General features: G+C 37.2%; 2 protein-coding genes across 3 annotated transcripts; one reads left to right on the top strand and one right to left on the bottom strand.

Moving 5' to 3' along the window:
• The first annotated feature begins 2,232 nt into the window (after nucleotides 1-2,232).
• On the top strand, nucleotides 2,233-5,564 carry LOC107636424 (alpha 1,4-glycosyltransferase family protein). The gene is made up of 5 exons (XM_088484095.1): nucleotides 2,233-3,803; nucleotides 3,894-4,043; nucleotides 4,248-4,385; nucleotides 4,573-4,767; nucleotides 4,896-5,564. The coding sequence occupies exons 1-5, from the start codon at nucleotides 2,548-2,550 to the stop codon at nucleotides 5,080-5,082; spliced, it is 1,926 nt and encodes a 641-aa protein (XP_088340221.1). The 5' UTR covers nucleotides 2,233-2,547; the 3' UTR covers nucleotides 5,083-5,564.
• Nucleotides 5,565-6,675: 1,111 nt separating this feature from the next.
• LOC107636425 (TMV resistance protein N-like) lies at nucleotides 6,676-11,218 on the bottom strand. 2 transcript variants are annotated; one of them, XM_021121109.2, is made up of 4 exons: nucleotides 10,509-11,218; nucleotides 9,340-10,423; nucleotides 8,946-9,242; nucleotides 6,676-8,861 (listed from the first exon to the last, which is right to left on the bottom strand). In XM_021121109.2, the coding sequence occupies exons 1-4, from the start codon at nucleotides 11,063-11,065 to the stop codon at nucleotides 6,810-6,812; spliced, it is 3,990 nt and encodes a 1,329-aa protein (XP_020976768.1). In that variant the 5' UTR covers nucleotides 11,066-11,218; the 3' UTR covers nucleotides 6,676-6,809. The 2 variants fall into 2 exon arrangements, with proteins under 2 accessions (XP_020976768.1, XP_088340220.1); XM_088484094.1 differs by having other exon boundaries at nucleotides 6,676-9,242.
• Between the last annotated feature and the right edge of the window lie 2,486 nt (nucleotides 11,219-13,704).

Here is a 13,704-nt window from a genome sequence, read left to right as displayed (position 1 = left end):
GATCGGAGAAAACATCCTACGAAAAGTTAAAAGTTTTAAGTATCTTGGGTGCATCATACAGGATAATGGAGAGATTGAACAGGATGTAAATCATAGGATCCAAGCAGGTTGGTCAAAATGGCAGAGTGCATCTGGTTTTATATGCGACAAAAAAGTGCCTTTAAAACTTAAAGGTAAATTCTATCGCACCGCTATAAGACCGGCTATGCTGTATGGTACGGAGTGTTGGGCGGCTAAAGGGGAACACGAACACAAGCTGAGTGTGGCAGAGATGAAGATGTTGAGATGGATGAGTGGTCATACGCGATTGGATAAAATAAGGAATGAAGATATAAGGGAGAGAGTTGGAGTAGCACCCATTGTGGAAAAGATGGTTGAATCGCGCCTCAAGTGGTTTGGACATGTGAGAAGAAGACCGATAGAACATCAAGTCAGGAGGGTGGATGAGATGGAAGATGGACAAAGGGCGAAAGGCAGAGGAAGACCTAAGAAGACCATCTATGAGGTGGTCAAACGAGATCTACATGTAAACGATTTCTCTGTAGACATGATACATGATAGAGCACAATGGCGTTGTTTGATTCATGTAGCCGACCCCACTTAGTGGGACAAGGCTTTGTTGTTGTTGTTGTTGTTGATCATATTGAAGGGATTCTACCTTTAAATCCAATGAATGTTTGTTTCTATTTGAATCTTGTATTGAAGGAAAGTTTGCAAGACCTGTGACTTAATTTGCTAAAAAAAATAAATAAATAAATAAAAAAAATAGATGTATAGTGAGTAAATGTATTTACAAAGAACACATAATAATGAAAACCATGATGAGATAAAGTGGGATCTGTTCTCGAAAGATCAGTATATATCATGTCTAGAGGTGCGTTAAGTTGATATGAATCAAGATTAAATGGAAGAACATGCATTTTTGCCATTCAACAAAATTCACACAAATTGTTTATATTAATATCAGAACTTGAAATAGGTATATTACAAGATTCGAGAACTGTTTTAAAAGTTTTGTTAGAAGCCTAGCCTAACCTATTGTGCAAAGGGATGAGAGAGAGTGCTTACTACTAAAAACTCTAGGAACTGAAACAGAAACAACATTAGACATAGAAGAATTACATATAGTAGTGGACACACTAAGATCTTTGCTAGCAGAATCTGATTTACTACCAAAATTAGAAACACATTGTGTAACATCAGAATTATTTGTTTGAGCATAAGCAATAGCAGCACGTTAAAAAGCATAAACTCCATTCGTAGGGACTTCACAGAGTAGAATTTCTCCCGTGTCATGTGATTTAACAAATAGCAATTGGCATGAAATTCAAAAGCACAACAATTATCCTCAGCAAACTTTTGTACACTAATCAAATTTTGTATGTGTCTAAAGAAATCAAGAAACTATGTCCAACATGTGAAATTTTTGTACCTAAACCATTACCTAATAAAATTTGATCTGAACCTATGAATTATGAGGCAGTAAAAAGATTGGTTTGTTCTGGAGTTATGTGATGAGATGCTTCTATCTCTGGATACCAGGAGCTTTCTGACATTGAAGAAGGAGTAAACCATATATGCTCTTGGGTTATGGAATGAAGATGGTGGAGGGGCATGCTAGGTTCTTTGCATATTGTTGGAATTATCTTGAAAGAGTTGGGTTGAAATTGCTGATCAAACCAGTGAAAGCATGAAAATGTAAAATGTCCAAGCTTCCCCCAAACTTTGCATTGAATTCTTTGGGGAGGAGAATTTGGAAAACGAGAACCACAACTATTGCCTCTCCTTCCAGAAAATCTTCTACTAGCAGAATTTCTATAAGAATAAGTAGTTTTTGTGTAAAATTTGATTGAATTATACTTTATTCATGTTTTTTGAATCTTTCGATCATGTTTTCATGACCAAGAAGCAAAGATTCTACTTCTACAAGGCTAAGAAATCTGACTTTCACATAACTAATGATAAGAACAGTGCATGCTCCTCACTTAATTTTTCTGAAATTGCTTTAATATGATCTTCCAAAGATAATTCATAGCCAACAGATGCAAGAGAATCTACAACCTTTTGGATTTTCTTCAAATATTCTTAATCTGAATTTTGGATACTTGTGAGAAATGTTCTTGAATTTTCTGCCAAACCTGATAGGCAAAGGTACAATCAAGCATTTTGTTCTTGAAGGATGTATCCATGAATGTAAGCAACCATGTCATGAAGTAATGATCTCTGGTTTTGCTAACAGAATCTGATTGCTTATTAATTATTATTCATTCCCTTCAAAAAGGGGACAAGGATGTAGTTCAAATTGAGACTTGAAAGTTGAAATACAGTTTTCCGCTTTGAGTTTGTTAACTGTTAGGCACCTGAGGTGGCATAACAATAACATAACAACATTACCATTTACCAGCTCCGAAATCGAAAGAAAAAAATGAAAAAGGAAGACAGAGACTGAGAGAGAGGTCAGAGATTCAGAATCAGAGACAGTCCAACAAATCAAATGTAGTCGGTCAGTCAGTCATTACTCATTTCACTTTCAACTTCCAAATCAAAATGCTCCGATCCCGCCGCCGCTCCCCTTACGCCGCCTACCTCTGCGCCGTCATCTCCGCCCTCCTCCTCCTCCTCTCCGTCTCTCTCCTCTACTCCCGCCTCTCCCTCACCCACCCTCACTCCTCCCACCTCCGCCGCACTCCTCCTTCCCCCTCCCTCCTCTCCGATTCCACCCCTGACGACCTTTCCTCCGACGACCCCATCGACGAGCTCGACTTCGACGACCAGAACCCCGACCCCTCCCTCGACACCACCGATCCCCTCTCCTCTGCTGGCTACTTCTATGACCCTCTCTCCGCCTCCCTCCGCCGCAGCTTCAAAACCCCTCGTAACATCCACCAGTTTTCCGATCCACAAACCCACAATCACATTCTCCACTTCGCCACCGTCGGATACGGACGGGATGATCGCGCTAAGGCCGCGTTTGGCTCCGACGACCTCCCCGTCGACGACGACGTTAGGAGATTGGCTGCTCAGGTAACCGCCATCGAAGACGCGCTTCTGATTCGAAGCACTTCCCCTCTCAGGAAAGGTTGGGGTGATTGGTTCGAAAAAAAGAGTGTCTTTTTGAGGAAGGATAGAATGTTTAGGTCAAATTTTGAAGTTCTGAATCCGAACAACAATCCACTTCTTCAAGATCCGGATGGTGTTGGTGCTTCTGGGTTCACCAGGGGTGATAGGATCGTGCAGAAACTGTGGCTGAACGAGTTCAAGAAGGCGCCGCCGCTTACCAGTAAGAAGGTTCTCCTCTCCATTAACAACAACAAAAATTACAATAATGTAGATAGTTTGAAGAGTGATAGGAGAGAGTTAAGAACAAATAGGGTGAGTGGTGGGATCAAAGGAGGTGCAGAGCGTAGGACTTTGAATGATGGGAATGAATCTATAGAGGAACATGGGAGTGATGTTGGTGGGGATTTGACAGGCAAGGTTCTTTCAGTGACTGCAAGTAATAGTAGGAAAGGCAAGAGTGTGGATTTTGGGAGGGATCATGTGTATGCTGACGATAAGACTTGGGGGTACTACCCTGGATTGCCCCTGAATTTGTCGTTTACCAAGTTCATGGAAGCTTTTTTCGGGAAGGGGAAATGCAGTATGAGGGTGTTCATGGTATGGAATTCACCGCCTTGGATGTACAGTGTCCGGCATCAGCGTGGCCTTGAGAGCTTGCTCTTTCACCACCCTGAAGCCTGTGTTGTGATATTCTCGGAGACAATGGAGCTCGATTTCTTCAAAGATACCTTCGTCAAAGATGGGTACTTATCCTTCCTTCCTTAGTGACTATATTCCTTGTGTGATTTTGAATATCAGAAACTTTTAGCTAAGCTGTTATTTAATTTTCTCAGTTACAAAGTTACTATTGTCATGCCAAATCTTGATGAGCTGCTGAAGGGTACACCGGCTCACATTTTTTCGTCGGTTTGGTTTGAATGGAGAAAGACCAAGTTCTATGCTACTCATTACAGCGAGCTTATCCGTCTTGTAGCTCTCTACAGGTAAGTTTGCCCAATTTTGTTGGCTCTCCATGCTTATTTTATGATGCATTGGACATGTTGATGGTATTTAATTCGACATCTCTAAGTATTAATTAGACTAAGCTGTGAGCTGGGTACTTCTGGTGTTCTGTCTCCCTCTCTCTGGTGAATAACATAATGAAAACGATCACTTAAAGTGGAGATACTTTTCTTTTGTTTTACCAGGTATGGTGGGATCTATCTGGACTCGGATATCATAGTTTTGAAGCCAATATATTTCCTTAACAATTCTCTGGGTATGGAGGATGATCTTGAAGCTGAAAAAGCTTTGAATGGTGCTGTTATGGCCTTTGAAAAGCACAGGTATTGTTAGCTGGCTTTTAACTCGTCATAATGTTTTGGAATTTTTTTAGCATGATATCCTAGGTATTCTCGGAATGAACATCCAAAATCCTGTGGTCATGCATGTTTTGATTAAGTTGAATGAAAGTTTCAACTTTCAAATGCAAGTACTATGACAAATTGAGATTTCATTTCTGGTTCTTTGCAGTCTGTTCATGAAAGAGTGTTTGGAAGAGTTCTATAGGACATACGATGATACCAGTTTGAGAGGGAATGGTGCTGATCTTTTAACAAGGGTTGCAAAACAATTTTTGGGGAAAGAGAATAAATCTGTTAAACAGTTGGAGTTGAAAGTGGAACCCTCTTATATCTTCTTCCCAATCAGTCTGCAGGATATCACAAGGTAGCTTGACCATTTCTCTCTATTGTTAATGGATTATTGACTTGTCATTGATTGTATCCCGTCCCCCCTCTTCTCCCATCTCTCTCTTGTTTGTGCTTTTGTACCTTAACTGGATTAACTGTATACAGATTCTTTAGCGCCCCAGAAACAGAGACTCAGAAAGCATGGCAAGATGCTCTGCTAGAAAGTATACTGCACAAGTCATTAACCTTTCATTTCTGGAACCACTTGACATATGCTCTCATTCCAGAACCCAATAGCCTCGTGAATAGGCTTATGAATCGTGCTTGTCTCAGATGCTCAGAATTACTGTAAAATGCTGGCTTACACCAATCCTGTTTGGAGCTTCCCTACAGCAGCAAATGTCAGAAACTCTGTGGATCTTTGTCTAACATTTTGTTCTTGTAGCCATATTGTTGCTCTTAGTATTGCAGTTCAGAAGACACCAGCTGGTTCTCTTGTACAATTTTGTTGTATAAGTTGCAGAGATATAGTTGATTGAAGTTCGTTAGGGGAAGAGGGATAAAATATACTGAAAAGTTTTTAGATTTAGTATACTACAACCAGCATTATCTAATGCTCGTGTATTTTAATTTATTGTAATTCAAGATGTAGTCTGCATAGAGATGCATGGTTCATCCCTGCAAGGTTTTGGCGGAACTGCAGTATCTAAGTGATATTTAGCTAGTGAAGAAAGCAAGCAAGATGTTATTGTCAAGAGTAAGCCATATTTGACTCTATATATATTACTGGCTTTGATCTTCTAATATTTCTAAATTCTAATTTCAATTTTGCCACATAATAATGTCCTTACTCTTTTAACGGTAGAGGTAGACTATCAACCTAAAGAGGATTCAGGATTTACTACAGGAAATAGCAGTTGCAGTAGTTGAGAGTTGAGACAAGTTTGATTACATTTAGAAGGGGCTTAGCCTCTTTCCTTGAAAATAGGAGAGAATGCCATTTGGGGGAAGAAATGGTTAGCATTTATTTGAGTCAATTAGAAGAAATCCATGGAGGGTTTGCAAATTTTTGTATCTTTTTTCTACCAGTGGAAGGAATCAAACAAGGATCAGAATAATAAATAAATATACTCCAAAAGCTTGATTAACAGAAGTGTGTGCCTCATCTGCAGCTTTAGCTGTAATTGGAACTCCCAAAGTATAGCTTCTTTTTCGTGCAACATGTGAAGTCAGCTCTGTACCAACCAAAATATAACAACTGTTCAGAACTCAGAAATGAATAGCGTATTATTTCTCAAGAAATGTCTCCCTAAAGTATCTACCCTAGTTCACTTGTACTTCACCATCTTCCTAGCTTGAAAACCAAATGGATTATATATAATTAATTATGAAAACTAGCATGCTTTTTTTGTAATATGTTCAATACTTGAAGACTGTTAATATGATAATTAAGTTCTGTTAAAGAATGATAAGAAGCCACCAAATGGCCCATTCAGTACCAAGAAGGTTTTTGTGCAGTGATAAGTGGTTATTGCAATTATGCCTGTCTATATACATATGCCTTGTCAGTGATAAATGTCTTTATCATTTTGTTAATGGATCAAAGTAGTAGAAAATATTTAGCATAGTTGCTTTAAACATATTAGTATCTATTATTCTCTCAGTTGTGACTCAATAATCCTTAATTATTATTATTACTTTATTAAAATCATGAACTGCAGGACTAACTGATGCTAGAGAACTAAGATGGTTGGAAACTGATCTAAAGGGGTAAGTAGCATGCATACCTTGGCTTCAAGAATAGCTGTATTGATCAGCAACCACTGGACAGAATTTCCTTCTGTTGCCTCAGGTTGTGCTTCTTTCTCTTAGTCTCTTTCTTTTTCTGTCCCCATTGAACCACCAACATCCGGGCCCTACTACTTGGAAGTTGGAACCCAACTAAATGCTCTGATCCAATGGAGGTCCCATGAAGAGGGTCTCCAACAAGAAATCTCAACCAATCCCACCTTGGTTCTCTCATCAAAATTCCCAGTTTCACTTTCTGATTGCCTTTTTTCTTCAGGTTGTAGTTTACTCTCAAGTCTCAATGTGAATCCTTTTAGTATTAGCAATCAATAGTGGTCTGACTCCACACTTCTTCACAAGGTCCAACCTTTGAGATGGACCCTTAAATTTAAAAATGACCCTGAGATTCAGGCTGTTTGCATCATAGTACTTGGCTAAGTCCTTGAAATCTTGCATGATGGGAACATTGAAAGCTGGATAGTAGCATATGAATATATGATCTGAATTGAAACCCCACGGCACCTGCATTATAGTTGTGCAATGTCCAAGAAAACGATCATTGGGATCAGAGTTGCCAGCAGGCTTTACAAAGTGATAACAATTAATATCTGGATCATAGCCTTCATTGCTGTTTTGATGAGAACCACCAATTACAAGGCATAGAGCAAAGCCTAAGAACTTCGAATCAATGAACCACTGTTGAGGAATTTCTATGTTCAATGCAGAATTCGGTGTTTGGTAACTGAACCAGTCTGGGATTTCAATTCCTGGCAGACATATGGATATCAAAGGACCAAGAGGTGTTCTTTCTTTCAAGGAAGCAAAAGCTGCCTCGAAGGGGGCATCTGCAATGATGTTGTTGCGCGAATTCTGATCCAAGTTTATGCAATTGTAATAAAAGGCAATCCTCTCTTCCATCAAGATAGTCCTTGAACTTGGAACAATCTCAAGTGATCTGCAATCTGCTGCACAAAAAGATTGCAGGCATGGTGGAAGTTCTGGTACAGACCGGAGCCTCTTGCAATCGACTAAGGTAATGGTTTGCAAATGAGAAAGATCTTTGATGTTCCTTGGCAAGCTCTCAATGTTACAGCCATTTACAGACAGATGTTCTAAAGATCGGGGAAGCTCTGGCAAGTACCGAAGCCTCTGGCACTCTATTAAGGATAGTTTTCTCAGGTGAGAAAGATCTTTTATGCTAACGGGCAGGCACTCAATATTGCTTTCATTTATTGATAAATCTTCCAAAAATGGCGGAAACTCAAGTAGAGGATGAAGCCATTTACACTTTATCAAAGGAAACTTTTGTGGATGAGAAAGATCTTTCATGCTCAGAAGCAAGGAATCAACTTTACTTTCATTTAGGAATATATCTTTCAAGGATGGTGGAAGCTCCGGTGGAGAAAACTGCCTCTTCTTGTTAATTATGGTAAGCTTTTTCAAATGAGAAAGATCTTTGATATTTACAGGTAAAAAATCAATATTTCTTTCATCAAGGGATAAGTCTTCCAAAGATGATGGAAGGCTTGGTAGAGACCGAAGCTTCTTGCAATCCATCAAGGTAAGTTTTTTCAGTCTTGGAAGATCTTTGATGCTTGCAGGTAAGTTCACAATACCGCTTCCTTTCAGTGATAAATCTGATAAGGATGACAAATTCCATGGTTCATCCACAGTTGGACCTTCAAAAGAGTTTTGCTCATTGAAAGTAAGAGACAATTCACCAAGTTTCGGCTTGTCTGGAAAATTCACAAGTCTTTTACAGGAATGAAGAACCAAAGTAAAAAGCTTATTGTTTCGCCAAATTGATGTTGGCAATCCTTTAATTGATGTTCCTCCCAAATTCAGGTATTCCATGTTCTCCGAAGTCACAGAGAAAACTTCAAGGCTTGAACAATCTCTAAGATTGAGCCTTTGTAGAGATACCAAGTGAATGTTGCTTGTGAGACTCTTAAGCTTAGCACAGGATTCCAGATTCAAGTAAACCAGCTGGTTAAGAAGTTGCCAAAGTGATTCTGGAAAATGTTCAATATCTGTCCCTCTTAAGTCCAGGCGTGTCATGTTCTCTGAAGTCAATGAAAACTCATCAAGACTTGAACAGCCTTTGAGAATGAACATTTGAAGAGAAAATAAGTGAATGTTTCTTGGAAGACTCTTCAGATTTTTGCAGGATTCCAGGTTAAACAAAAGAAGTTTGTTGGTATACTTGATAGATGTGGGAACACAAAGCAGACTTGTACAAAGAGAAAGATCTACCCTTTCAAGATTTGGCGCTAGAGATAAGTCGGGGAGATTGGTTAAATTGCTGCAGGCGCGAAGGTTGATCTCTTTCAAGCCTGGAAGACTCTGCAACAATAAAAATAGTGAATTGTAAGGGTTTAACAGCAAAATATTTAACTTGACCTTCTTGTGTATGATACAAGAAACTACCTTAACTCCATCCCATAGTTTTTCAACATGGCTTCCCATCATGGAAAGCACAACAAGGTTGTCCGGAGAAAAGGTCGATGGCAAAGACTTGGAAGGGTATCCATCCCATTGGAGGTACCTCAATTTACTAGACAATGATTCAAGACCTGAAAGAAGGAACAGATTGCATGTCCTACCCCTACTCATATAGAATTTGATGAATCTTAGACTGGTCATCCTTGAGAAGCTCTCATAGCTCAAGTTCAAGACTCTCATTTGCGACACATCTAACATTATGCCTTCAACTGCATCACTTCCCTAGAAAGCAACAATTAGAAAGTTAGTCAATAGAAAGCCGGATTTTGAAACAGGTATAATGTTCTTTGCAAGGGAAGTAAGTTCATGAATTTCTTACCCTATCATTTTTCAGTACATCATAGATTTCCTCGGGATCCCACAACCGGCTGCGCCTTCCAGGGTCTTTGGTTGATTCCTGACGAACAATTTCCAAACCCATTTCTTGTATCAAATCATGCATGTGTAATTCATTTGCATCTGAAAATGTTATTAGAGCTTTGTCCTGCAGGATTCTTATCCCAATATCTGCATAGAAACCACAAATATCAAGTAGCCTTGTAACAGTTTCTTTCTTCTCTCCTTGGAAAAAGCATGCAATGTCCAGAAACATATTCTTCTGTTCATCATCATCTAATCCATCATAACTCCACCTCAACACATTCTGAATCTCCGTATTTGGAATTTTTGTGAGTTTTCTCAGAGCACTGTTCCATTGTTGCAGATTTCTAGAATGAAGGAATGAGCCTAAAACTTTTAAAGCCAATGGATTGCCATTTGCATAATCAACCACCATTTTAGATTGCATCACAAAACCTGATTCAGGATAGCTTTTGTCAAAGGCATTTAAACTAAAAAGCCGAATAGCATGATGAAGGGGCAATCCTTTGACCTCGTATATTTCATCGACCCCTTTGCTAAGGACATGCTTATCTCTAGTTGTGACAATGACTCTACTGCCTGGTCCCAAGAAATTATGTTTTGCAGCAAGAACTTCGAGCTTCTTCGGATTGTCAACATCATCAAGCACTATTAACACCTTTTTTCGGCTAAGCCTCCTCATAAAAAAGGTGGATCTTGCTATAGGTGTGCCGAAATAGTGATTTGCATCCTCTAGTACCTCAGAAAGAAGTTTATTCAGCAAATGCTGTTCTGATTCTTCCCTTACATTCTCCAAGAAGCAGCTACCTTCATATTGAGAAGATAGTTTGGAAAACAAGGCTTTGGCAATGGTTGTTTTACCTATTCCGCCCATGCCCCAAATTCCTATTATTCGAACTTCTCTTGACCTGATTCTCAACAAGGATTTAATGGGAGCAAGATTTTGGTCAATTCCAACAAGATCTTTCACTTCAGGGGGATATATGCAATTCAGTTTTTGCATAACATCTTTGACAACTTCCTCAACGAGTTCAGATTCGATCCTATCATGCATAAAGGAATGGCACCACAAGCATATTTAGAGATAACTAAAGAGAAGAAAGAAAGAATGAATGAAAGATTTGTTACCTGTAATTCTGTGAATCCCACCCAACTAAATTGGCTACTTCAGTCAGAGCAGATTTCCATTTCAGCAGAATGTTGTGTTTGACATCTCTCTCATGTTTCTCAAATGCTTTCTTATAAGTGCCAATTTGCTTCCTAACATGTGAAGGGTCAATCTTATAGAACACAGGTACCACAATGTGGCCCTTACCATGTTTCTTTTGCTCGAGTATTTTGGTGAGTTCACGCATGCACCACGTCGAGGAAGCGTAGTCCTTTGACAGAACAACCACGGACACATTGGAATCCCTTATGGCTTTGAAGATTGAGGAAGAGTTCTCATCTCCCTTGGAAATTCTGTTGTCTATGAAGACTTGTATCTTGCTTTGGTTAAGAGCAGCACAAAGATGGCTTGTGAAGTTGTTGCGTGTGTCCTCGCCTCTAAAACTGATAAAAACATCGTGTTTTTTGGAAGACGAAGATGACGATGAAGCAGCCATAGATGGCAGTGTCCGGTAAGCCATTCTTGGTGGACATGAGATTTGTCTGAGTCTTTGGCTATTGCCGCTACTAACAAGCATGCTGCAATTGTTGTAAGAACAAATTCTGTTGCAAATAGGTGTTAATCAGAATAGTTAGTTGGTGGAATAGAGTTTATGTTTGAGCAAGAATAGTCAACTGTCAATAAGAAAAGTCAAAAGTCAACTTCCACTTCAACTAACTTTTTTTGGATGATTTTTTCAACTCTTTCTAAAATTGCAAAGAAGTTAGAATGAATTCCCTTATGTTAAATTTTTGCATGCCATTAACTACCTAATCTTATATCATATGTATTTTTGAAGTCTTATATTTTAACTCAGTAGTAAGAAATAAGAATTTACAAGTGGTGAAAAAATGTACATTTTATGCCAAAAGAAAATTCTAAATTCAACTATGAAATTAAATTAAAATATGGAAAATTGGAAATGGAAACGTTTGGGGACTAGTGGAGAGTTGGAAAAAACTCTAATTTCTCTACGCGGAACTTGACTTTAATTTTCTAGAAAGTCTTTTGGAACGAAAACAGGAAGGAACCAAGAAACAATTTTGCAATTACTAATGCTATCACTGCCTAACTTCCATGCAAGCATATATCTGGTATTAAATTATACTCTCTTATAGTTTGAAGGAAAAAAAATGCCCAACTTTGATGTAATCCTTTCTGAGTTGACCTCTCATCTCGTAAATTTCAGACAATTACCAGTTTTTCATGGACGACTACCCCCCACCCCCCCCCCCCTCTTCTTTTTTTTTTTTTTTTGTAACACGATATCTTATCTAATTATCTCTTTTTTCACTTTTATTTTTCATGGATGTGAAATAATATTATGTATACATATTTTTTAGATTTTTTTTTTCAAAAGATAATAGTAGTATTTTATTCAATAGAAAAATAAATATATGTCCAAAGTTAGGACAAGAAAAATAGAAAAAAGAGATTTTCATATATTTACGAACAGGTGAAATTGTAAGAAAATAACATAGAAAAGTAGATAGGGAAGAAATCTTACGGTACTATGCATAAGGCAAAATAGATAGCTCCTGCTTCAACTTAAGCGATGTTGCTAGCACTTTTTCTAGAGGCTCCTAGACATGCTCGAAGACTCGCCGACTGAAGGATTATATGTATTCATAACATGAAGCGGAAGAAAAGAAAGTAATTCTAAATATCTATTTTGTGCTTAAATTTTATTCGAATAAAAATCTAAATACCTGTGTACGCTAGTATAAATCACTTTCTCCTTTGATGATACGAAGACGCTATACGTATCCACGTCAAGACCAACTTTTGCTGTCAACTTCTTGACCAATAGACATCTGATTTAAATTGAGAAGCCTCTTGCAACTCTTTATACGCCATAAAATTCTTTTCCAAGAATTAGGCTCACATACGTTTATATGTATAGAGGTAAATGAATAAAACTCTTGTGTTTTATTCTCATCTATTTCCTCTATTCTTGGCATACATTTATAGAGTATGAGATTTGTTACTGATTTTAAATTTGAATCTCAATTCAAATTTATGAATCATATCATAATTCAATTTGAAACAGAATCAGTTACGATTTCATCCAAATTTATAATTCAAATCTAAAAATAAAATAACTAATTATTCTCAAATCTCATTTAATATTCTCAATTATCATACTATTATTATATTCTTGGTGCTAGCAAAGAATATAATAATATTCCATTTGAATTAATACAATTATTTATTTGATCAAATCAAAATAATAATTAAATAATTCTACCGCAAAGATTTAGAACACTCGTTAGCGTGTGACTCCAAATGTTCAATACTAAGCGGGTAGTAAATTAGTTATACTAAATTTACTAATCAAGGTTGGCGTCTAGCAACATTTCTTAACGATCCGATAGTATGAAGTAATATATTTTTACTAAGAATTCGAGAAGAATAAAGTATAATTCCCTCCATCTTTCCAGCTCTTGGTTACTGTTAGAGTATGGTTTAATTATTAAACTCTAACTTGTTACCATTATTATAATGACCTGTGAATGACTTAAGAAACTCATTTCTTCATTCATTCAATTCCCTTGACTAAGGTTTTATTCATCTCAGTCATTATAATCATAGAGCTCAAACTCTTTACTGAGAGTTGATGGATTCTTTATAGACTAATCATTAATTCTACAAGTATTTAAATCATACCCAATGTCGATTCAACTAGCACCCTAGAGTATTAGGTATCCGGAATCAAAGTATAATAAATACATTGTCAATTACTATGATAGTCGCAAGTCAAAAGAAACTCTATTACCATGTTCATCTTGAGAATATCCTATTGATAAATATGCAGTAATTATAACCATTAGGAATTCTCAAATTGAGTCATTTCAATGGTCATATCTCTATATACACCATCTATATGTATAATTTAATAAATGAGATATATTAATCTTCATCCAATGAAGACCATTATATATATATATATATATATATATATATATATATATATATATATATTGATCTTTCTAGATTATTAATGTCCTTTTTAATAATCCTATGACTAAGGACAATTTAGACTAAATTATAAAAGATTTATCTCTCATTATTATGATCACTATCACAATGATAAATTTGTAGATTTAATGAAGAACCTTATTATATTAACATTTTAATATAATAACAATAACAAATTATTTGACATATAATTAATTG

The sequence above is a fragment of the Arachis ipaensis genome, chromosome B4, assembly GCF_059453495.1.
Source record: "Arachis ipaensis isolate K30076 ecotype BB chromosome B4, ASM5945349v1, whole genome shotgun sequence".
Classification (NCBI taxonomy): domain Eukaryota; kingdom Viridiplantae; phylum Streptophyta; class Magnoliopsida; order Fabales; family Fabaceae; genus Arachis; species Arachis ipaensis.
Note: the sequence above shows the minus strand (reverse complement) of the source record. Positions and strands in the feature narration are given on the sequence as shown.